Source organism: Coptis chinensis, chromosome 2 (genome assembly GCF_015680905.1).
Source record: "Coptis chinensis isolate HL-2020 chromosome 2, ASM1568090v1, whole genome shotgun sequence".
Taxonomy (NCBI): domain Eukaryota; kingdom Viridiplantae; phylum Streptophyta; class Magnoliopsida; order Ranunculales; family Ranunculaceae; genus Coptis; species Coptis chinensis.
The window spans coordinates 95,166,299-95,190,943 of record NC_141457.1 but is presented as its reverse complement, the minus strand read 5'-3'; the positions used below and the strand labels follow the sequence as shown (position 1 = coordinate 95,190,943).

The window sequence follows — 24,645 nt, the reverse complement described above, 5'->3', positions numbered from 1 at the left end:
GAATTAATACGGAAGGGGGTGACAAAGCTGAAAAATATTCTTGTAGGGATTCCTGAACCACAATTCAACTCAGGAGATTATATGATGCTTTACACAACTATCTACAACATGTGCATACAAAGACCTCCTTATGATTACTCGGAAAGGATAGATCCAATTCACTCATGTATTCCTTATCCTTTGGAGTTTGGCTGACCCGGATGAACCTGTAGGCGCTTCGGTCTTTTCCTTTTTGTGCCTTTGGAATTTTGGGGTTTTAATCACGGGAGTTGTAGTGGCAGTCCTATCCGAACTCAAAAGATGGGATTCCTCAACAACTCAAGTTCCCGAAGTTGGTAGTGTACCCAAGTCCCTATAATGGATATCCAAATTTTGAACCGGTGGTAGCATGTCCGAAGTTTTGGAAACCGGATTTTGAATTGGTAGTCGAACGTCCACACTCATTGGTTGCGGTGTGACCTTAGTCTCTTCCTTAATGAAAACTGGGACACATCTCTGTGAGGCGACAAAAAAATAGTAAAGTTGGTTTTTCTGGAGTGAACCCCCTCAAGATCTGCTGGAGAAGACGGTGAGATGGCGATACTGATGGCGCCAGTACTCAAAAACTTGTTTCAACCAAACAAGATACGGTGCAGCACCAGGAAGGGAAGGGCACCGTACCTGTGTTGCCTTGATCTGACCCGGTTCACCCTTTGTGGAGTTAGTGAATCCGGTTTTCGACAATCTGACCCGATTTTTTTTTTTTTTTTTTTTTTTTGCAGGTAGAACTACCGTACTATACGGGCGAAAAACATTAGAGAAGAAAACTCGATGACGATCGCAGACTGGGTGAGGTGGAAAGAAGGTGACAAATACAATGAACACACAACGCCACGACGATGGTCACTTAAAAAACTACGGAAAATACTAGTACTCGAGATATTTGAGATGGACGAAGTGTATGAATTTGAAACGAAAGTCGAAGAAGATGAAGTAGTAACGGCTTACTCACAATTAAGTTGCGGGAGTGCAATTTAAGCAAAAAAATTGAGCAATTATTGAGTTATTTTGAGCTGCCGAAGAAGACGGAGAAAAGTTCGGAGAATATGACAAAGTGGTGGCAAAAAAATTCGACAGCATGAAACAGGTATGTCAGTATTTTATTTTTTTCCAGTTAGCTTCAAATTTTGGTTAAGTCTGAAAGACTAACGAAAAAATTTGTATTCAAAATCCTTGAGGTTGAACGCGGAATTACGAAAGCAAAAGATATTGATGAAAAGTTTCGAGCGGAAAGATCACAATGCAGTAGAAAAATAATAATAAAGAAATTTGAATAAAGTTTTCGCTTAGAAAGTTAACGTAATTGAATTTTTGCCGCATGGAGAAACAATGGTTGTAATGAGCCTCGGAAAGTTTAATTTCGAGAAAAGTTCGGCTTAATGCCTTAGAAAAAATAATGAAGTTTGTCAAAAATTTCACTTGGTAAATTTCTCAGTAGAAAGATCGTGAGAATGCCTTAAAAAAATAATGATAATGACGAAAATTTTCGCCGGAAAATTTTAGGAGAAAGATTGGCACAATGCCATAGAAAAAATAATGACATTTGGTGAAAATTTTTCGCCGGAAAATTTTTCAGAGAAAGATTGGCGCGATTGCCTTAGAAAAATAATGAAATTTGTGAAAAATTTTCGCTTGGAAAATTTTTCGTAGAAAGATCGGCACAATGCTTTAGAAAAAATAACGACGTTGACGAAAATTTTCGTCGAAAATTTTTTTGTAGAAAGATCGGCATAATGCCTTAGAAAAATTAATGAAGCTGACAAAAATTTTCGCTTGGAAAATTTTTCGTAGAAAGATCGGCACAATGCCTTAGAAAAAATAATGAAGCTGACGGAAATTTTCGTTCGGAAATTTTTTCGGAGAAAGATCGGCACAATGTTATAGAAAAAAAATAATAATGAATTTGAAAATTTTTCGCCGGAAAATTTTAATTAGAAAGATCGCACAAAGGCCTTTAAAAAAATTAATGAAGTCGGCGAAAATTTTCGCCGGAAAATTTTTCAGAGAAAGATCGACACAATGCCTTAAAAAAAAATAATGAATGCGGAAGATAGTTAACCGAAAAGTACTAAAAGTTTAATGCAGATTTCAAGAAGAAAACGCGAAGATTTACTCGGCGACCGTAAGAAGATAATTGAGAGACAATTGATTAGGTAATTGTGTGAATGTAATACCATAGAGCTAAAACTTCTTTTGATGAAAAATAAATAAAAAATAAAATATGTGTTTGCTATTGAATGTTGTTGTTGTGACCGGATAACATACCCGTGGAAAACCGACAATGTTGTTGATTTATGTAGTTGAAATGAAATAGAACGAGACGCCCCCATGTAGAGAAAAACGCCTAATCGCGCATTTAACTTTGCAAAATTAGGCTAAGCGAAAGCATAAAAGCGTTCAAACTTAGGTTGACGGCTTAAAGCGTGGTAACCCTCGTCGATTTTGTCGGAACGATAGTAATGGACTAAGTTTGTAAAAGCGTTCAAACTTAGACCGACAAAGTTAAATGCGATAACCGTCGATTTTGTCGTGAACGATATTAACGAAATAAGCGGCGTAAAAACGTTCAAACTTAGACTAGCCGGTTAAACGTAGTAACTTCGTCCCGATTTTGTAAATGGCGATAAGAATGAGTAAGTTTAGCGTAAAAAGTGTTCAAACTTTGACTGACAAAACTAAATGTGGTAACTTTGTCAGATTTTTTTCGTAATGATAGTAATGAACTAAGGGAACGTAAAAATGTTCAAACTTAGACTGACAAAGCTAAATGTGGTAATATCTGGGCAAACTTGTGCAAGGTAAAAAAAAAAGAAGAAGTAACTTGTGCAACGTATATACCTGCCAAAACGTAATCTTATTATTGATTTTGCCTTAAAAAAAGGAGGTTCATAGCTCCTGTGAGAATATTAGCAGTCCATCATACTTCCCTGCATGTAAAGAATGTTCTAGAGTCTAAACTATGTACCATAACCGCGTTGTTGTTAGTTGAGCCGAGAAATCTGTGTCATGATACTTTATAGTATTTTGTGAACATAATTATTGATTTACTTTACTTACTTTTTGTGTCAGTTTTCTCTTTTCATTATCTGAGTTTGTCTAACATGTTTGCAACGAAATAATTCTATTGATGTTCTGTTTTTTCTGTTCAGTGCTGCCATCATTCTCTGGGAATGTTCCAGTGGCCCTCAAAAAGAAATTTCCTTCAGCCAATATAACTAGACTTGGAGAATGGTAATATTTTAATGTGTTTACTTTCTGTTAACGTGATAATCTGTGAAGAAGTTTGGTTGTTACAATCTTTTTTATATTGATCATGGTTTACAAACTCATAACGACGTATTGATTTTGTTTTTGTCAGATTGTAACAAAACAAGACAGTTACATAATCTTCTTGCCTATCCCCCACCCCCCCACACACACACACACACAGAGGTGGGACACACCTACAAATGGGTGAATAATCTCAACAGTATCATAATTCATTAAAATCTTATGTAATGGTTGTGGTCTATGTTGATAAATTGATGAGGTTTTTGTGTTTTACCTATTATCTATTTCTTCTGCCTACTATATATATATTTTTTCCGATCCATCATAGTCCAAAATATTTATTGGCTAAAATCACTTCTCCCTGCTCTAGGAACACTGTTGACGGTAATCCTCGTTGGTGCTCTACGTACCTTCTCAATCCATCAGATCCCCTATTTGTTGAAATTGGGGATGCTTTTATTAAGCAACAATTGAAAGGTGTACATCTTGTTGTATTACTTCCATCATATGACGTTGTTCCATTACCTATCAAAATTATCTATACTGTGAACACACCTTATTAAGATCGTTAAATCATTGGCTCTGAGTGCATAGACATGGAGATACCTGCAGAATTTGCTTTGTGTCGATCGAATTCAGAGTCTTTACATAATCTTGTGATGTATGCCCCCCTAACTAAATAGGCATGGGATCAACTGACATGGCCTAGAGACAGTTAAGTGCAGCCTGTATTGACCAGCAACACGGTCAATTGTCAACAATTGACATTACATAGGAAGAGAAAGGATGATGGGCTGATGGCTGTACTTCTGAAGATTAGAGTATCTTACTGAGTGTTTGTGTTTCAAAGTCTTAGTTTGGATAAAAAGATATAAGTTTTGTGGTGTTTCATCTCCTCTGGCATTGATTGACCCATTGACATTGTTTTTACATGAACTTGCTTTATTTTCTTTGCAGAATATGGAGATGTAACTGACATATACAACTGGTAACTTTTTTTTTTATCTCATCTGTTATTCATTATTGATATTTCTGGAGTTTTTTATAACTTTAAGGATGAGCTTTTAAAACTATGTTACTTAACTCGTTGTGTTAAAAAAAGAGTATTTCATGAGTGAGGATCATATGCTGTTTTCTACAAAAAAAATAAAAAAACTAAATAAATATCTATTTTATTTGTTACTTCTTGCTTAATACATCTCGCTTACCTGAATTATAAGTTACTTATCATGTTCATTGTAGTGACACTTTTAATGAAAATGCCCCGCCAACAAGTGACCCAGCTTATATCTCTTTACTTGGAGCTGCTGTTTACAAGGCAATGTCCTACAGTAATAAGAATGCTGTGTGGCTAATGCAAGTATGTTGCCCAGCTCTCTCTCTCTCTCCGCGCCGCTGCCGCTTGAATGCTCTATCTTTATATGTGATGATTATATCTTTGTCCAATATACCTTATATGACATACTAGAAAGACCTTGTGACCTCATATGACAAAGAATGTGCAATCAATGAGATTGCATTTTTCTAGCCAAGGCACTATAAAGATGGGAGGCCATTCATGCTTCATATAAATTCTTTTAACTCTGGGTTGATCCTGCTTGTTTTAAGTTGGTTGTTATAATAAATATTGTTGTGTTTTGTTTTTTATGTTCTATATGGGTTTTCTGCCAACTTGTTTGCCAATTTTGGTGTTTTTTGTTAGTAATAGTAGTAATTGAAAATAGATAAAATCCTAGAGTTGATCTAGTAGGACTGATAAACTAGAGACCACAACTGTCCCTCCAGGACACCTCAACTACCACTCCACCAAAGAAGTTCCAGTTCAAATCTGTTGAGATGCCTAGTATGGTCCCACATGATAGCCTTGCAATATACATTATAAGTTCCTAGGTCTCTCCACTCATTGCCAATTGGTTTTGAAGTGGATGCTTCAATGTTTAAGATGGCATTAGAGCTGGCTTTTGGTTTTGCCCAACGGGCCCGTTTATTCCACATACTTAAGTATGTTGTCCACGTGTTAAGCTAATTAAGGCCACATGTGAGGGGGCGAAATAGAACTCACTAAACCAACAGACTCAAAATCCAAGCCTGTAGTACAAAATGATTTAAACCCCTACATAATACAAATCATCTCATCGAGCATCATTTCTAATTAGATTTTTCAAAAGGCCCCAAAACGAATTTTGATGCACGACTGGTGGAGATCTGATTCTTGTTGTTGTTGGCTGCTTGGAGTGTTGAATCAGACAACACCTATGCTATTGGTTTCGTCAGTCCGTTTAATGGGAGTTTTAATAGAACTTGAAGCATTTTCTAGACATGTTTTCTTTGTCATGAATTGTCTGCTCGTTACTTGTGCAATATCATTGAGTGTGTGGGATTATGATACACAATTATTACCGTTTGATAATTTCATTGGTTTGCAAGGTTGGTTGTTCTCATCGGATTTTGGAAGCCACCACAAATGAGAGTATGAAGTTTACTAGTACCAAATAATTTTATCTTCAGGACCTTTACATTCTAGACTCGAATCAACTATCTTTAATGAAAACATCAATTAGTTCCGTGGCTTATTTTTTTGTTGGATGAACCCTTACCAATTTGTGATGTATCTTGTTGGCGGAAACTTCCACAATGGATAAACATCAATTATGATTAATAAACCAAACGCTAAAACTAAGGTTTATACCTTCAAACTAGAAGAACAATTCTCAAAGAATTAATATCTAATAAAAACCATCTAACAATGAAGGCCTAGATGCCTTAATATAATAATCTTTGTTCCTAATTCTAATTGGAAACCAAAATAGAAACCTTACTAATTACCTATTACTAAAACCAATAAAGACTGATGAAATAGAAACTATGTTACTAATTCTTAAACTAATAACTAATTAAGAAATAGGAGGCATCCATCTTGATATTAGGATGACATCGGCATGATGTCATTAATGCTCATGCATCAATCTTTCCCGTTTGAAAGAATTCATTCTCGAGTTAGTTGTCTTGAAAATCCGTGAATATTCCATTAAACTCTTGTACAATCATCAATTTGGGAGAACTCCTAGTGCAACCTTCGCCCGTTTAGGCATAACGCAAGCTTGCTGTATCACACTCCTGCCTTTAGGATGAGCTGCCCTTGGCTGCTCCGCGACGACCCAGCCATACTACCACCGATATTGTCCATACTTAACCACCTTCTACAAGAGCGTGGGGTTCTCCCAAAAGTACTTGATACCATGTAGAGATTAATCATAGCATGAGCCACGTCTTAGACATAATGCAACCAATGTGGGACTAAACTTCTGGTGCAACATTCTCCCCTTGGGAATAAAAAACAGAAGCTTTTCCCGTAAATCACTTGTTAACTTGAGGAAACTTATATACATATTATTCTTTTTTCAAGTGTTTGGTACTTTTGGTATGGCACATAGCTCTGTATAAGCTTTCCGATATGCCGAAAGAAAGAAATGGTATGGATAGTAGTCCCTCTATTCAATTGTTTCTCAATTTCTATCCATAAAGGATTTCAAAGTTGTGTCATGAGATTGTTACTTGCAATTGGTGAATTATTAATGCTTTTTTCTGAAAGAAATATATATTAGAGCTTTTCTTTTGACTGATTATATTAGAGTCTTCTTGCATATCCAATTGCAATTGCAACCAGTTGTATTTTCTATCAGTTACATTCCAGATATTAATTCAACATGGTTCTACAGGCACTACTCCATTCTGTTCCATTTGGAAAAATGATAGTTCTTGATCTATTTGCTTATGTTAAACCCATATGGGAGGAGTCTTCTCAATTTTATGGAACTCCTTATGTCTGGTATTCTCATTTTACATTTGATATTCTGTTTTCTCGTAAATTTTCCCTCTAACGAGCTGCATTTTTTATATTATTTTTTGGTTTATTCTGCAATTCTTGCTTTATTTTAGTTTTTTTCAATTTGTTTTTAGAAACAGTAATAAGTATAATAATAATCATTATTATTTTGGTCTTTTACAGTTTAGTAGCTAAATTTCTGGTCTGATCCTTCAATAATGTGTTTTCTTTCTTTTTCCTTTTTCTTTTCCCCATAGGCAGAACCTTTGTGTTGTTAAGAAAAAAGAAAAATTGAGATTGCATATGCACCTAAATAAAAGAACTTAAGAAGTCAATAAATTCCTAGAAGGAATAGACATAAGCAAAACCGATACCTAGAGGTTCCATATATGTCTTGGATGACTCCTGTAGTCCTGTACCAACAGAAGCCTAACTAAATGTATTTCCTATGTCACGAACTGTATAGGTGCCTTTTGCATAACTTTGGTGGGAATATCGAAATGTATGGCATACTTGATGTAATTTCTTCAGGTCCAGTCGATGCTCGTATCAGCCAAAATTCCACCATGGTACGTGATGCTTTATTTAATTTTTTGCACCTCTCATTCTCTGGTGTGTATGATATGCTTGTCTGTGGGCGTTGGAATGATTCGGAGACCAGTCTCGCTTGATTCCATAATCAACTCATCTTTGTTTTATATACTAAAAGTGGGCTACCACAGTGGCTCCATATCATATTATCATATAGATGTCATTTTAAAATTTGCATATATAATAGTTTTATCGCATTGTTTCTCCTGAATGTGACATCATTAACCGCAGCAGCATGAAAACCATATTCTAGACACCTGGGTCAGCTGTAGTGTTTTCCATTATAAGATATCTTTTTATACTCTTCCAAGTTTTTGTTTCTATTCATTTGGGCATTTTGATGTTGTTTGAACTTTCAAATCTGTTCTCTAATGCAACAATTTAAAGATATGACTGTATATTATTATGACTAGTGGTCCGTTTTTGAAAGGAATTAATCAAATCTATTAGCGTGGTTACTTTCTGGTCAGTGTTTTGGTGTAATGTGATTTGAGTTTATTGTCTTTGTAGAAAGAGAGACAGTAAAAGTTGGGTCTCAAAGTGAGACTCCATCCTCTATTTTATAATAACAGAGCTTACAATGTGATATAGGTTGCCCAAGTGATAAAGCCCAATAGGACTAATATTACAATACTCTCCCCAAACCTACAAGAAAGATATCCAATAGGCCAAACACAATGAAAAGTGAAAGATCAAGAAGTCCCATCGGTTTTGGTAAGAAGTATCGACAATATGTGCCTTTAGTCCTAACAGCGACGGAGACAATCCCGTAACTAACTTTCTCCCCGAAAAATGCACATCAATCTCTATGTGCTTAGTCCGCCCCTCGTAGGATTGAATCCGTTTAAATGGATGGCAACTTGATTGTCACAGTGAAGTATGATGATCCAAACAGGCAAAACCAAGCTCTCCCAAAATAGATCGCGAACCACATAATCTCACAAGTGCCCAAAGCTGGGGACACGACGATATACCTTCGCCAGCAGATGATCCGGAGATTAATGATCGCTTTCGGTTTTTCCATGAGATAAGGTGATTCCTACAAAAACACATGTTCGGTAGTGGGACGAACGACCGCCAATAGAACCTCCATAATCGAATCGGTGTAAGATTCTAGGGACCCCGTGGAACCGGCGCATAGAAGAGACCCAAGTCAAGGCAAGACTTTAGGTATTTCCGTAATATGCTCCATCGTGATCCATACGAGATTGACGCGGAAGCATGCATGAACCGACTAACTTTGCTCACATCATAGGCAATGTCCGGGTCTAGTATTAACTAGATAAATAAGGCCCAACAAGGCAACCGATAAGTCGATGGATCCGATAATAATGGTCCTTCACCGCGCAACTAACCTACCGTTAGGGCACCATAGAGTAGAAACCGGTCGACAACCCAACATCCCCTCAGACGTCGGAAGATCTAGAACATACTTTCCGAGATAAGGAGATTCCTTTGGGACCACGCGCAAATCTCAATGCCAAGAAAGTAACGTAGATGACCCAAGTTTTAACCTCAAAAGACTTCCCAAGCGGATTCCTTAATTTGTACAATGCCCGATGATCGCCTCCTGAATAATAATGTCGCCCACATATACAAGCAGATAAGTGCCCCGTGAGTTCCGCACCAACAAACAATGTATGGTCCAGTGGCACCGGTAAATCCATATCAGAGCACTACCTCATTCGAATTTATCGAACTGAAGCTCGTGGTGGACCGCTTAAGCCCATATAAAGACTTATGGAGTCGACAAACTTTCCCAAGATACTCCCCTCACCACGAAAAGGTGGGGGATCCATATAAATCGCTCGCCAGATCTCGTGGAAGGAAGGCATTCTTCACATCCAACCGATAAAAGAGGCCAATCATAAGAGGCACCGGAGGAAATAAGAAGTCGAACAAATTTTAACTTGGCTACCGGAGCAAAGGTCACACCAAAGTCACGTCCAGGTACCTGTGTAAATCCCTTAGCAACCAAATGGGCCTTATATCGTTCAACCTGCACCATCCGCCAAGTACTTCTTTGTAAAACCCATTTGCATCCAACAGGCGAAGTCTGGGAGGTAAAACAACCATTTCCCAAGTCCGATTCTCGCCATGGTCGTTATTTCACCGATAATGGCTACCCAACGGATCCGGACAGAGCCTCGAATCGATCGCAGATCCGAATGGAGGAAACCGGTCGATATGTCCGATAGAAGGAGATACACCCCCGAGCAAGAGACAAACCGCGAATAGATGGTTAGTGGGAAAATCAGACAATCATGGATGCCTAGTCCCGAAGGAAATCGAGGGGCTCAACAACGGAGAATCAACAAGAGCAATCATGGGGGAGTCAACAAGGAGCAATCACAAGAGGGTAGATCACTAGGAAGGTAAAGGAATGTTACCCGAGGCCGATGGCGAGCATGAGCATGAGTAGAAGCGACGAATTAGTATACACCCAGAATGGTTTAGTAGAGGGACCACCGAGAGTATCAAAGATGAACGGGATAAACAATGAAGACTCCTCCGGGAGGACAAGGTTCCCCGCACGTGATGTATAAGGACCAAAATATGCACTATGCTCAATAAATGTGACATCCAAGGTGATGATAAAGGCAACGACAAAGTGGATGATAACAACGATACTTTCTGACATGGGGAATACTGGTTGGATTGGATCAGTTCATTACTAAGAATGCTACATTGACAAATGAGAAGGAAGTTGAGGCACATCCAATCCGTGCTATGAAGTTTTCTGTTTCACCTGTTGTTCGTGTTGCTGTGCAATGCAAGGTTGCCTCAGACCTCCGAAGCTTTGTTGAAGGTCTTAAACGTCTAGCCAAGTCAGACCCAATGGTTGTGTGTACAATTGAAGAGTCCGGGGAGCACATTATAGCTGGTGCAGGAGAGCTTCATCTTGAGATTTGTTTGAAAGACTTGGTTGACGATTTTATGGGTGGGGCCGAAATCATTAAATCTGACCCTGTAGTTTCCTTCCGTGAGACTGTGCTTGAGAAGTCTGTCCGCACTGTGATGAGTAAGTCCCCAAATAAGCACAACCGTTTGTATATGGAAGCCCGCCCGTTGGAGGATGGTCTTGCTGAGGCTATTGATGATGGACGTATTGGTCCAAGGGATGATCCTAAGGTTCGCTCTAAGATCTTGTCTGAAGAGTTTGGCTGGGACAAGGATCTTGCAAAGAAGATCTGGTGTTTTGGTCCTGAGACCACCGGTCCTAATATGGTTGTTGACATGTGTAAGGGAGTTCAGTACTTGAATGAAATTAAGGACTCGGTTGTGGCTGGTTTCCAGTGGGCTTCCAAGGAAGGTGCATTAGCTGAGGAGAACATGAGGGGTATTTGCTTTGAGGTATGTGATGTTGTGCTCCATGCTGATGCCATTCACAGAGGTGGTGGTCAGGTCATTCCAACTGCCAGGAGAGTCATCTATGCTTCACAGATTACTGCAAGCCAAGGCTGTTGGAGCCTGTTTACATGGTCGAGATCCAGGCCCCAGAGCAGGCACTTGGTGGCATTTATGGTGTTTTGAATCAGAAACGTGGGCATGTCTTTGAGGAGATGCAGAGGCAAGGTACTCCATTATATAACATCAAAGCATACTTGCCAGTCATTGAGTCATTTGGGTTCTCCGGTCAACTCAGAGCTGCAACATCTGGACAGGCCTTCCCACAGTGTGTGTTTGATCACTGGGACATGATGTCCTCAGATCCTTTGAGGCTGGGTCGCAAGCAGCAACCCTTGTGTCTGAGATTCAGAGGAGGAAGGGATTGAAGGAGCAAATGACACCTCTCTCCGAATTTGAGGACAAGCTATAAGGTGTTAATTATCAAGTTGGGGTTTTCCCATCGTACTTTTGGCTGTCATGTGATATGTTCTTATTATGATTTTGACACTGTTGACTGCTCTACACACTTATGTTTCTGACTTTCATGTTTTAAGGTTTACTTGTGGTTATTTGGATTCGGTTATTTTAAGGTTTACCTCGTAAGTTCTTTGTTTCTGTTGATTTTGGTTTTACTTCATATTGCTCTTAACTCTTATTTTAAAAATCTCGTGGTAATGTAGTTTATATGTGAGGTTATTGAACTCATTGATCAGTTGCTACTGGAACTGTACCAATGAGGTTGTTTTCCAGCGATTTAATTTGTGATGCTGTTTGGTCTGGTGTGATCTCTTATTCTAGGATTTTTTTTTGTTAATTATTTAGTACTCGTCTGTGTTTTTATCTTTGGACAAGCATGTTACAAGTATAGACTATGATTTGATAAATAAGATGGGTGTAGAGTCACTAAAGTAAGCCCTATCTTGTCAGTGGACTCCTTTTGCCGCTATTGATTTACCTGTCTCGTTATTTGTGTTTAGTGAATACTTATCTGTTCTGCTTGCTGTGTTTTTCTTCTCCTTACTGCTTTAAATGGAGTACTGGAAGGGTTGTCAATATGATGAATTGCTGACTTGCTGTTGTGTATCGGTGACAATATACAGGAGATGGGTTGTTACATTGAAGTTGTGCTTTAGCTACGGTTTAGACTTAGAATATTGCACCCTCTCATGACAAAACCCCCGGCCAAGAAGTTTACCCAATCTTCCCATCAAGGTCACCTCCACGCTCCACATAACTTATGTTGAATTAAAACAATAAATCACATCTAACTTATGGCTGTTTTAATCTTCCCATCGTAGTTTTGGCTGTCATGTGATATCTTGTTTTAGTCTTTGGACAAACAAGATAAAAACGATAGAGTGATTTGTAAATGATGGGCGTAGAGTCACTGAAGTAAACCCTATCTCATCAGTGGACTCTTTTCGCCCCTATTGATTTGCTTGTCCCGTAATTTCAGTATTTTTTGAATATTTTTCCTATTCTGTTTGCTGTGTTTTTGTTCTCCTAAATAGAGGAAGGGTTGAAAGTATATGATGAATTACTGTTTTGCATTGGTGATAATATACATGAGATAGGTTGTTGCATTGATGTTGTTTTGTGCCACTCCTTGCTCTGTTTAGATTTAGAATTTTGGGGGGTTGTAGTTATACTACACCCTGAGAAAAAATCCCCGGCAGTGTTTTGAAGAAATCTCCTTCCAATCTGACGTCTAGGTCACCCTCTGACATGTTAGGAGATGAAGAATGGACTAAATACGAGTACAAAAACAAAAATGAATGCATTAATAAAGTCATTGGTCATACATATGAACACATATATGCACTTGCCTTGCAATGCAATGTTGCAATTATTGATAGGAAAACTCGCGGCAATATGTATGTAAGGTTGCTAAACTTTGAGAAGCCTGAGCTGAAAAACGAAGTATTTACTTTAAACTTTGAGAAGCCTGAGCTTAATAACGAAGTATTTACTTTTTATAGTTACTTGGTGGAATCGTGTGGGCAAATTTATCTCGTTCGTATGTACATCTTAGGCTTGAACTTTGGCAAGGCAATCAACCATGCTGAGATTTTTATGATGGATCTTTCGAGGGAACTTTGGTTGAAAGTGGAATCCATAGGCGATAGGGTGTTCTTTTTATCAGGATTTGGCACTCTGTCTTTGTCTGCAACCAATTCAGAATTGAAAGGAAATTGCATCTATTTCACTCTTTTGGAAGGACAAAGGTAGTTTGCATGTTCGATCTGGAAGATAGAGTCTATCAGTTTCTTTCGCATTCCCCAACTTGCGGACGCGTTCTGCGCTCTGACATGCATGAAGTACAGAGGTTAAAGGAACTAATCGAGATGCAATCAGTTTGACGTTATATTATGCAAACAGTACAGAGAAAAATGCATGAAGTGAAAAACCAAAACATAAAAAAAGGCACCTCAACGGCTCAACTAGATGTGATGACGAAGGTCCTTCGAAGATAAAGAATAATGTTGTACGGTGGTCAGGCAACAAAGCAAGTTATTTTCCTTACTAGGAAGTAGTTTTAAGTAGAGCAATTAGAGCTTTCCTAATCATTAAAATGAAAAGTGTAGTATATGAGCACTATATAAAAGACTATATAAAGTATAATCCCATGTTTTATTATTTTATAAAAGCCAAAATTAAATTACTTGCCACGTCTATTAGCTCACAAGCAGATTAAATTGCCTTAATAAAGTTGAATTTTGTGCATTTGGAACAGTTACTAAGCCTGGGAAAGTGGATACCCATAGAAAGACACTGAGCAAACTGTCTTTCTTGCTTCCTAACTCCGTTTTCCTTAGCCATGGGTATGAACTATGAAGTATGAATTTCTTTAGCATATCCATCCCTTTACTAAGGCCTGGGCTATCCCGTGGATATCCTCATAGGGATGAGGGTCTGCAGACCGTTGGATGTGTGATCTAAGGGTGTGAAAATCAAAAGCAAAAAGTATGAGAGAGAAAATGAGATGATTTTATATTTCTAAACCGTACATCCAACGGTCGCCGACCTCGTCCCGAGGATATCCTCGGAGTATACGAACTCTTTCTTTTATCAGACAGACGGAAAATTGTTTAACGATTTTAGAGTGGTGCAGACTGCAGCTTGACCCAAACTAATCCAAAAGTGAATCCCTGATTACCTGCCATCTAATATTTTGTTTAAAGGCCTGCTATTTAGCACTCCTTTGTTTTGGCTCGTGTGCAAAACCACAATGATGACCGCAAAAGTGCAAAACCAAGCCTACGGAAATTGAGCAACTTGAATATTCATATATCTAGAACACAGAATTGCAACGCTTGTAGGTACACTTTCTTGATTCATGCGAACCAAACAGTATCTAAAAGTGCTATTACAACATTTTATATAATGACTTTTGCAATGTCTTTTTAACACGAAAAGAACTCTAAATGAATGCTTGGAGAATTACGACTGGCAACCTCAGAATTCAAAGTCATGGTTTACAGGTATACTTCAGGGAAAGGGAAAATTCATGTCCCAGTAACTAATAATATCTTGTCAGAAGGAGCATGCACTCATTGAACATTTACCCTGCCACATCGATGGGAAAACTTTGTAGGCATCCACGAAATGAAGACAGGATACGTAAATTGTCAAAAAGGATATCATACAAAAATGAGTAATCTTGTATTATCATCTTCAATTTCAAGCTGCAAAGCCTCATAGATCAAGAAACAAATCTCTCATTGGATTAAAAAAAAAAACCATCTTCATAGGACCACATTTTCTTGGATGCACCTACACATGGTAAAACTAATGAGAGGCAAGAAGAAATATGATATTGCCAGTAAGAACACATTCGAAATGAATATAATGCACAGTCCTCTGGTTATCTTATTATGAAGAACATACTCATAAACGTGTCTATTGCATCATTTCTATGTAGTATACACCAGTTCCGACTGCAAAACAGGTAAAAGTATAGGAAATCAAAGATTATTTATTTGCTGAGCAGTATAGATTGCAAAGTAACAAAATTTATAATCCAGAAAACCAATATGAATACATGAAGAGCATACCAATTTTAAGTAGCTAAGCATCCTAACTCTGTTTTCCCTGGTGGAATGATTTGAGACAATTAATAAGGTGCTGCGTCAATGATGCAGGAATTTGACGTTTAAAGATTTGGCTGGCTTCTTCAATCAGAAGCTTCCTGCATTTACCGAATAAAAATAAATTTAGAAGACGAAGACAATGGCCGTAATGAAGACCTCCCAAGCAAGACGGATCAGGTTCAGCTACTAATGTAAAGTCAGATGGGAGTGAAAACTGTAGGAGCTAATTCCCAAAGCAGTATGTAGAACTTACAATTCTAAGATTAGCTCAGCCTCATACAGAAAAGGCAGTATCCAAAAGCCAAAAAAACAAAAAAACAAAAAAACAAAAAAAATCAATTATATGGTAACATGCAGAAGGATTATGACTATAAGTCTATAAGTAGGTTGTTTCAACTTTCAAGGACTGAACTGTTTATTTCAGTCCATCTTTTTCTGGTATCTAGTTATTATATTAAAAGTGAAAACATTTTCCCTTCTCAAAATCAGAAAATTTTAATCGGTTCACAGTGCAGCTTGTAGGCAATCTGCAACACAGGCCTACTAGTCCTAATTATGTAGTTGCCCTTAGCTGCACCTTTGGTGAGTCCAAAGGAGGGAAGGATATTTCATTATTTCAAAGGTTTGATGGAAGAGTATCTAGGACTAGAATAAATACGAGATTTAGTAGGCCATCCTGTGAAGTGCTACAAATCTGGGTTATCCAAAAGCCCATAAAATAGTCAATACTGAAAGTACAACTCTCCAAGTAATGTGGAGTCTGTCAAACATCAGCCATAAGCCCATTTCTTTCTTTTTTTCGCATAACACAGGCCAGTTACTTTTTCTGAGCGAAGCATAACCAGAATGCCTATTGACATATCTCAGTCCATATTACACAGCCAGACCCATTCAAACCTCTGCAGTTGAATTGGTTAAGACTTTGCCAAAAGACATCTCGTCTAAAAATAAATATAAACAAACAATTTTCAGCATTCGAACACCTTCCAAGGATCAACCATTATTACGTGTCTATCTTTTACTCGGAGTTTTATCTGGTATAGAAAGAAAAAGAAACAGATGGTAATCTTTGCTGTTTCCGGAAAGGTATAGCATAAGGGCAAAACATACTATATTCACTCAAATGACCACCATGGTCCTAACTTACCTTAAAATGTCTTCTGTGAGCAGCATCACCAAACTGCTTTGGAAATTACCAATTTACAATTCTGCAATTTTTAATATTTCAGGATCTAACATAATGGAAAGTTGACACTCGTAAGTGGTCACGAAGTCGATGTTTCTGACTTCTTCAATCTCAAACACTGCATCAACAACCAGAATAGTTGTCGAAATAGTAATTAAGACCTACTGCTGCTTTACACTACTCCCTAATCCATAAAGCTCTTCAGATAACTCTAAGATTTACTCTGCACTCTTTGTGTTGGGGGGGGGGGTAGTAAGCAAGTCATATTTCTAATTTCTAGGGCAGGGAAAACTCTTCATCATATTTCTAGGGCAGTCAGATTAATAAGTAACCTCATCATGCTAAGAAACACAAATAGCAAAAAGGGTTGAAGAGAATTTTACTTCAATTCAGTGTCACTGATTGCGTCGCCACCCTTTTCTGCACATAACCTCTTTTTACCATGCATGAACCTATGAACTTCATCGTACCAACCACATGACCGAAGACGTGAAGATGCATCCTTCGCTAGCCTGGAAGATGAACTAAAAGATGCAAGACTGCATTTAGAAACGGTTTAATAGACAGAAAAGTATGAATCAACCTTATAGAGCAAATAAAATGTAGAAACTATTTGAAATTCACGACAATACACATAAAGATAAGGGTTAACTAGTATTAACCACCTCTTAGATGAGCCAATTAGGATTTCCTCCCCACTAGACGGGAAATTAGGGTCTCCCCCCCAAATACACACAAAACAAAAGTCAAATTGGGTTGCCCGTGTTTTTTTAGGAAAATTGAGAAAAGTCCTTTGATGCGAGTCTATCAAATGTTAAGCCAAAAATCCGCAACACCCATGTCAATGGACTAATGGTATCAATTGCACAAGAAAAACAAAATGAATGATTTTGTCAAAAACAACACTTCGTTAAATCCAACATAAGATACAAAATAAAAGGGACATGAAAAACTCCCGAGTAAAGACCACTTACATTTCATCAATTTTCTCAACCGCTGCCTGATGAACATCTGGTGACACAGACTTGCTACATTCATCATCCAATAATTTTCTCTTAGATCCAGATACGAAAGATAAGTTTTTCTCGCATGCGTTTTGTAATACAACACCACAATCAGGCCTTCTGTCTTGTGCTACAATAAGAGCAAACCCACCACCTTCAGACCCCTCAGTTTTCATTGGTCTGACACTACTACCTGCAATTTTACCATTTGCGTGTGGCATTGGTTCAGGATCCAAAGCATCAAGAGACTCGTTCACATGAGCGACATTGGTTACTGATGGCATCTCTTTTGTAATTTTCTTCATCTCTTTCCTTTCTTTGATGTCAATGTGATATCCCGCATACCCGTTATTATTGCCATTTCCATTTGGACGAAGCTCTTTGGAATCAGAAGACTTCAAGATATTGAACTTTATTCTTGGACTTGAAGGAACTTTATCATTTTTAGATATGGTAGGAATGAGCTTCTTGGAATTATCAGGTCCATATGATCCCATGAATACCGGCTTTGGTGGAACAGCTCCCCTCATGCTTTGTGGTGCATTATGCCCATTGGAATGTAGAGGCTTCACTTCATTGGGATCAGAGTATGACGCGGCATGGCCGTTGTAATACTGAGGCTTCGCGCCATTGGCAACAGAGGATGAAGCATCATGGCCATTGCAGTGTGGAGGCTTCACTCCATTGGTAACAGAGGATGATGCATCATGACCATTGCAGCCTGGAGGCTTCATGCCATTGGTAACAGAGGATGATGCATCATGGCCATTGCAGTGCGGAGGTTCCACTCCAGTCGTAACGGAGGGTGATTTGGTTGGTCGCGGTCTTTGATTAGAACGGGCAAAGAAAAGAATATAAACCTTTTCAGACACAACCTCTTGTAGATTAGAGATAGATACAAAGGAATCATTGCAGCAATACCACCGACCCATTGCATCCTGCAAGCACATAAAGTACACAGATGAGGCAATAGCAATGTCGATATAATATAATTAAAAAACAGATCACTAGTATATCAAAACAAAGCAACAAAAATGTTAGGTAGAAACATACCTTGATGTATGCATAGTAATGTCCAGAATCGGGTGAATAGCCAGAATGCACAATGGTACCATAAAGATTATACTGTGGACATGGATCCTGTATAATAACATGAGATTACAATCCAATGAATCATGATAAGAAACCAAATAAGTAAGAAAACAATTTGAGATATTCTAATACAATGAGAGCCAAAAGGAGTATCGGTTATACACTATATTCACTTCTCTTCTGAATAATTGCTGAGATCCATACTCGGTCTTAATAATTCTAATGGGCAGCCTATACCTTGACCTCTTTTCCATGAAGGGATTGTAATAGTGCATAGCGTACATCACAATCCCACCTCCTTTTCTCTCTTTTCTTATGCATACATTCCAAAGACAATATCCTAATTGCCTATTGGCCATTACTAGTCACAAAAGGTAAGGATTATAAATATTATAAGATCCTATCCTAATAGAATCCACTAGCACACAGACTACCAACTGCTGTTACCCTGCTAAAATGATCATAAAAATATACTATTCCCTTTTTTCTTATCAATAGAAGTCGAGCAATTTCATTAATTTAGAATGTGTACAACAATTTTACACACATTTAGGACTCATAGAACACTAGGCCTCCCATTTACTCCCCCACTGTTAAAAAGTTTTCTCATTGTACTAATAAACCCCAATTACACAAAACACCTCAAAACAGATAGCTCCTCTTTTATTCCTAACACAATCTTGTGGATTTGCCTTTTTTTTGTATTTGGAAAACCCTCGCGATCCTCTCCTTCGACAAAGTTCACATAATTTCCATCAGAAGGTGCTCGGCTAACCATTGTGATAGGTGGTTTACTCCAACCACTTGCTCCCTTATAGCACGTACCTAAGGAAAAGCAAACCTGAATACATGCATACGAAACCTTGAAACTTTCGTCGCCTAAAAGTTGAACACCTAATGCCCAATCAAAGAGAAACTCCTTAGCATCAAGAATAATTCTTTAAATCCCTCTGACCCTCTCCACATGTTCAAAGACCCTTCCATTCCCCTCCACAACGCCCAAATTATTTCCTTTAGGGCATGCTTCATGAGCTACCAGGTCATGAATAATTAATTGTTCCCTAATGCTTATATGAGGCCATCTGGATGAGTCCACGGCTTCCCTAAGGATGAAAGAAAGACCTTCGATGTGTAAGAAGAAACGGGGCAAGTGACAAGTAAATTATCCACTTCTTTCAAGTTTTTGCAAAAGAAAACCAAGATTGGGAATGTCCACACCTTTGCAAAGGTGTCACAAATGTTTATAATTTGATAATTCGTTAACCATAAGTTGTATGAGTTCCAAAAATCTTACGAGCTTAGTGTACCCTTTCAAAGGTAATGAATCACCACCAATAAGCCTTAGACTTTTCAACTCCCATGTAAAAAATTTATCTCACTCGGTAGAAATTACAATGAGGAGTCTTCTTTGTAAGCATACATACCCGACAATCTGCAATAAAATTTACATCACTATGCACCAGCACAACCTCCAAAAAGTACCTCTCGAATTCCCCACATCAATATCTAAGACGCCAACAGGACAGCAACACATACTACAAAGCAAGCACAAATATTTCAGTCTGAAAATTTCCTGACAAGATACTGACAGGTGCCTCACAAGCCTTTCTCCTCCAAATGCTGTGTAGAGTTAAAATAGACACGTTTTCAAATTTAGATACCCTTTCGTTTCTATCCCTTTTCTGTTATCGGCTCTAACCGTCTCTCCTCCAAACTACTTGTCTCAGTCGTACTTTCTTCTTTTTAGTTCTGAACTATGCACTCATATGGAGTATATATAATTGAGGTGGGAAGAAGTAAGATCCAACCCCAAACTCAAATTCATGAAAAAATGATTCAGATCTCCTACGTCCAGTTCAAGGGTTCAATACTTCTGCCTAGAGATAAGATTCTAGACAGCAGTGACGTGGAATTGTGGCAACGTTTTAAAACATGGTGCCACACCAAGTAATGATTTTACAAAAATATCTATTCACAAAACTAGAAATAATAACCTTAACATTCTCACTAAAAAAATAACGTATGCTCAATATCAGAGGAAGTTAATTACATAAATAAAGTCGACATACCTGGCTTTCTTTGCACATGTAATTAGAAAGAAGTAAACCCTCTTCGAATGCAATCGCTCGATCAATCTTCCCACCATGTATTCCTTCAAATCTCTATAAAAACCAAAACTCCTTCCACTAAAAAACACAATCGAGAAAAACACGCACAATTGAAATATAACTACTAATACCACCATTAACCATTACCTTCAATTGAATTACAAGTACATTAGGTGCTTTAAGTATCGCCAATTGCTTCTTAGCCACCACCAACTTTTCACAACTGAAACAAAACCCAACACCGCAAATCAACAAAAACCAACAACACACATACATAAACAATAACAAATTTGATTTGTACTTACTTATCACAATGATACTTATTAGTCCCATTCAAAACTTCTTGTTGAAAATACCGCTGCATTGCGTCTTTAACTGAAGTAACTTGAAACAAATCAAGACTAATATCCATAATATCATCCGTCTTATTCGATTCAGCTCCACAATCACAACACTTAACTTGACTCCTCAATTTACCACCAAAAATCCCTCTAACAATACTAGTATTCTTATTAATTTTCAAACAAGCATTATGACAAGCATCAATAACAAACCTAAGAAACTCATGTGCATCCTCTTGTCTACCGTGAACGAAAGTGAGGCGAAAAAAAAAATATTAATACAACTCAAAATCTTAGAAGGGGCGTCAATAGAAAAGTCTAGAGTAAGGGACCGGATTATCCGTTTTTCAAGAAGACAGAAAGGGCAATTGCCGGTACCGGATTGAGGACAATGAGAAGAGTGGTGATTGTTTAGACAGTAATTGGCAAGAGGTGGAGTATAGGATAAGCATTGAAGAACACTATTTAGATAACAGGTGTTTCCTAGGTTTTTTAAACCTAAAGGTGGGGATGTGTTGGGTTTTTTTCTTCTTTTTAGGAGTAGGTTTTTTGCCAAGTCATCTGCAGACTTGTCCCCATTAATTGAGTAAACGTAAACTAGTACCACCATTGGAACACCACCAAGATCGCATTCTGTGTTTTGGAATTTTTGGAAATTGGATTGGGAAGATGCTGGGAAGTGGGAAGTTTTTTTATTTGTTGTGGGGTTTTATTTATTTATAGTGGGTAAAGGTTTTATTTAGCCTTCCCCTTTTTCTTCATCGTTTCGTTTTCTGTTTTCTCTGCTACTCCAAATCTTGGATTTAGCGTAATAAACACTTGTTAGCTGTTATTGGGCTTTCTTTTTTGTTTAATGGGCTTTCTTTATGTGGGCCTTATGGATCAAAGTTTTACGATACGATATACGTTAAGTGGAATGTTTCTCTCACCTCGTCTCAAAATTTGAAATTTTATATGTACCGACGTACGTGCTCATGCTCAGCGTCTTTATTGTGCTCAAGCTTTGAACATCACCTGCGCAGGTCTGTGTGTCTGTCTAGCCAGTGCAGGGCTTGCTTTTGAGGAGGAGACAGTAGTAATGCTAGTAAATATGGTGTGACTCTGTAGCCTGACTACAGGAATGAGCAATAAACCAACTTTAGCTTCATCTAATGGAAAACAAACCAATTTCCTAGCATTTTTCACGGAACCTGATTTTCACTTAACCTAGAGGAAAGCCTAAATGTTCAGAGACACTTGTAAAAGGATCGTTTAGGTCTTTTCCTCGCCATCGTAGATAAAGGGGTGATTAGGGTTTGGATTAGACCGAGGTTCGCTTCGAAAGCGTTGCCTACGATATCTTCTCTTGATCTCTTTTTTGGGGAGAGAAGAATCAGGTCTCACATAGTTCCATTAGATGGTATTTATAGGCTTTGGGGGGCTTGGATTCTTGGGACAATGGGACCCTGGTGGACAAGTGTAGGGAGGAGGTTATTCTTAGTTGTTTTCTCGATTGGGAGTGGGTGAGGTGACCCTCATTTCCGATGAAGGTAAGATTTTGGTAATGATTACACATGATGGGGTATGCCTTTATCCGGCGTTCAGATCTCCTCGATTCTCGCCTCGCATTGTGATGTCTCGGCCGAGTTTTTAGCGCACCACCTATACGTATGAGCCATTCCGTGTCGGTCTTGGAGGTCGATGTATTGAAGTCGGCGTGATGCAATGTTTCTTAGAGAGCCGCTTCATAGATCGGGTCCCGGAGGTCGTTGTATTGAGATCGCTTTTATGTTTCGCATGCAATGTTCCTTAATGGGGATATTGCTCCCCCCACGACCTCTACCGGTAGATTGGTTGTATTCGCAAAAGCGTCGGCGAGAGAAGAATCAACACTCAAGGTGAAGCATGAGCGAGCTATGGTGATCGTTCGGACCGAGATGGGCCGAAGTTGAATCTTGTAGCATGATGGTTTTGGCGGAAAGAAAAAATTAGGGCGTGGGTGGCATGTGATGTAATCATAGCGGTTGGAAAGGAGTGTCGCCAGCGTTATTCGGAACCCATGAAAAGACAGTCCTTGACACCGTGTGTGGGCTATATGATAGGCGTAATCATAACTTCTTGGGCAATCAACAGCGGTTGTGCAAAATCAAATTTGGGATAACCAAAAGGCATTTCCAGTTTTTCTTCCTTCCGCGAAAAAGCTAGGGCTCTGCAGTGAGTGCTTACATTGTCGCTTTTGCTTTTCATTTTCACTTTGCTTTCTTCGCTCCGGTAGGGTTTGTTAAGTTGGTAGGTCGGTGTTAGGTTGTAGGGTTTAAGGTTGGGTAATTTGAGAAAAAGGAAATACTACAATGTCGGATTCGGCGACACTTTCGCTTCGGAAGAGGTTTGGGGATTTCACCGAGCCGCTGGAGAGTATGAAGAGGAGAATGAAGACTTCGTTGAGTGGTGGTGGTGGTATGGATGAAGTGGATGAAGAAGTTAGGGTGGGGAGGTTAATAGTCGATCCGGGTCGAAGATGGCGTGGCTAGTACGTCGGTCGAGGGAGATGACTTTGTAGGTGAGTTACCCCTAAGAGCGGTAGCATCATCGTCGCTAGTTAGTTTCCGAGCTGCGAAAGATCTTTATGGGATTAATGTGCCCGACACGGAGATATACTAACCCAGCCGAAAGTGAAGATGTTCAGTAGTGAGAGTACAATCCTCGAATGGTGGAATAATCATCGTGAAGGTCACTAAGAGCCGCATATGCATACTGAATCGTTTCGAAATTGGTTTGTGACTTCTTGAGTCACCGTGGGAAGTCTCCATGCCGGTTAGATTTGGAAACACAGGGGAAGAAAATACTTTTTCTCCTGTTTTGGAGTCTCTAGAGAGTTGGAGAAGGAGGTTCTTGATAAGCTTGTGGACTCCCCTTCTTTCGATCTTCGTTTTGATTTACTCTAATGTAATTGAGCATCACTCATTAGTTTGGATTGAGCAACCCAAAAAAAAATTAAAAATACAAGTTTGCCATATTAAAAGTCTGTCATTAAAGTCCAGACCCAACAACCAATTCAACTGGTCTCGCCATAATGAATCCCCTGTGTTGTTTGAGTGTACACTCGAATGGTCTTTGCGTGTCGTTTGAAACAAAGCTCTCGGGTTTTTAGCTAGACGATATGGCTAGGTCATTTGGGTAGTCAACATGGTTGTTTGGGGACTCTCTTAGGCGATATGGCTGGGTCGTTTGGACTAAAAACGATCAATTATTCCAATGTAGGATCTGATGTTGGAGATGGCGATTGTACATCTGTCCATTTTTCAAAATTTCAAATGCTATGTTAAGTTGGATGTAATAATTGATATAGTTAGTGGGCAATGATGTCCATGGTGGACGGGATCATTTAGACACACAATATTGGGATCTTAGCTTATCTCCACATGCCCCCACTAATGTCTACAATTTGTAACAATTATCTCCCACTCTCCATCCCGGTCTCTATCTTCCCTTAGTGTGAGGCCTTGGAATATTCTAACGATTAATGATCTTAGGAAGGGAATAATTTACTTCCTCTAAATTTTGTTCCATTTCTATTTCATATCGGTGGTGGAGGATTCTCGTTACGTTGTTTTTCTGTGTGGTCTTTATCCCTTTTTTTTTTTCTTGTGATCTTTTATATTCCCTGGAGGTTATGGGTTTGGTGGAGGAAATCATAGTTCCATGGCATTCGATAATGTTTTCTTTGA

General features: G+C 38.6%; 2 protein-coding genes and 1 pseudogene across 3 annotated transcripts; 2 read left to right on the top strand and 1 right to left on the bottom strand.

Annotated features, from left to right (window-relative positions):
* The first annotated feature begins 2,918 nt into the window (after nt 1-2,918).
* On the top strand, nt 2,919-7,706 carry LOC147519240 (alpha-N-acetylglucosaminidase-like). The gene is made up of 5 exons (XM_086590898.1): nt 2,919-3,270; nt 3,680-3,786; nt 4,267-4,297; nt 4,552-7,138; nt 7,602-7,706. Exons 1-4 carry the CDS (start codon nt 3,167-3,169, stop codon nt 4,775-4,777), a joined length of 468 nt encoding a protein of 155 aa, XP_086447024.1. The 5' UTR covers nt 2,919-3,166; the 3' UTR covers nt 4,778-7,138; nt 7,602-7,706.
* Nucleotides 7,707-10,441: 2,735 nt separating this feature from the next.
* On the top strand, nt 10,442-11,737 carry LOC147519239 (elongation factor 2 pseudogene; annotated as a pseudogene). The gene has a single exon (XR_015212087.1). The product of XR_015212087.1 is annotated as an elongation factor 2 pseudogene (transcript).
* A 2,729-nt stretch (nt 11,738-14,466) lies between these two features.
* Nucleotides 14,467-21,737, bottom strand: LOC147519238 (ubiquitin carboxyl-terminal hydrolase 25-like). The gene is made up of 9 exons (XM_086590894.1): nt 20,903-21,737; nt 20,745-20,820; nt 20,559-20,651; nt 18,451-18,537; nt 17,368-18,335; nt 16,777-16,917; nt 15,172-15,305; nt 15,005-15,054; nt 14,467-14,890 (listed from the first exon to the last, which is right to left on the bottom strand). The coding sequence occupies exons 1-7, from the start codon at nt 21,007-21,009 to the stop codon at nt 15,194-15,196; spliced, it is 1,584 nt and encodes a 527-aa protein (XP_086447020.1). The 5' UTR covers nt 21,010-21,737; the 3' UTR covers nt 14,467-14,890; nt 15,005-15,054; nt 15,172-15,193.
* Between the last annotated feature and the right edge of the window lie 2,908 nt (nt 21,738-24,645).